At 20.5% G+C, this 541-nt stretch overlaps 1 protein-coding gene across 1 annotated transcript; it reads left to right on the top strand.

Moving 5' to 3' along the window:
* Positions 1-69: 69 nt before the first annotated feature.
* On the top strand, positions 70-321 carry Chro.20414 (hypothetical protein). Its single annotated transcript, XM_659726.1, has 1 exon — positions 70-321. The coding sequence occupies one exon, from the start codon at positions 70-72 to the stop codon at positions 319-321; it is 252 nt and encodes an 83-aa protein (XP_664818.1).
* The last annotated feature ends 220 nt before the right edge of the window (positions 322-541 follow it).

Below are 541 nucleotides of genomic sequence, written 5' to 3' on the forward strand. Positions count from 1 at the left end.
TATGATAATTATATCTCCAATAAAAAAGATGGAATTAAAATTGATAACAATATAAATAATGAAAAGCTCATGTTAAAATTTCCAAGAATTATACATACAAATATATTTCCAAATTTTTTGAGTAAAATTTTAAAGATTGAAGATTATCAAAGTATTACAAATATTATATGGATTGTCAAATCTTCACTTCCTATTTCTGATCAAATTCATAATTATCCAAATTCAAGTATTATACCAACTTATTTCTCATGTATTAGTATTAATAATCTCCAAAAAAGTTATCTTGCATTTGATGATTTTCATGGATTAGTACTTGTTTAATAATAATAACAAATATCTATTTATCTAATATTACTTAGCTGTGTATCAATTTAAATATGTTCTGTAAATTATTATAATTAATCTTTTCTTTCAAATCAATCATTTTCTCTATCTTCCCTTTACCCATAATATAAACTTTATCACAAAATTCTATTGATTCCATATGATGAGCTATTATTATTACTATACAATGTCTGAAATATTTATTTATTAAATAAGA

Source organism: Cryptosporidium hominis (assembly GCF_000006425.1).
Source record: "Cryptosporidium hominis TU502 chromosome 2 CHRO012120, whole genome shotgun sequence".
Taxonomy (NCBI): domain Eukaryota; phylum Apicomplexa; class Conoidasida; order Eucoccidiorida; family Cryptosporidiidae; genus Cryptosporidium; species Cryptosporidium hominis.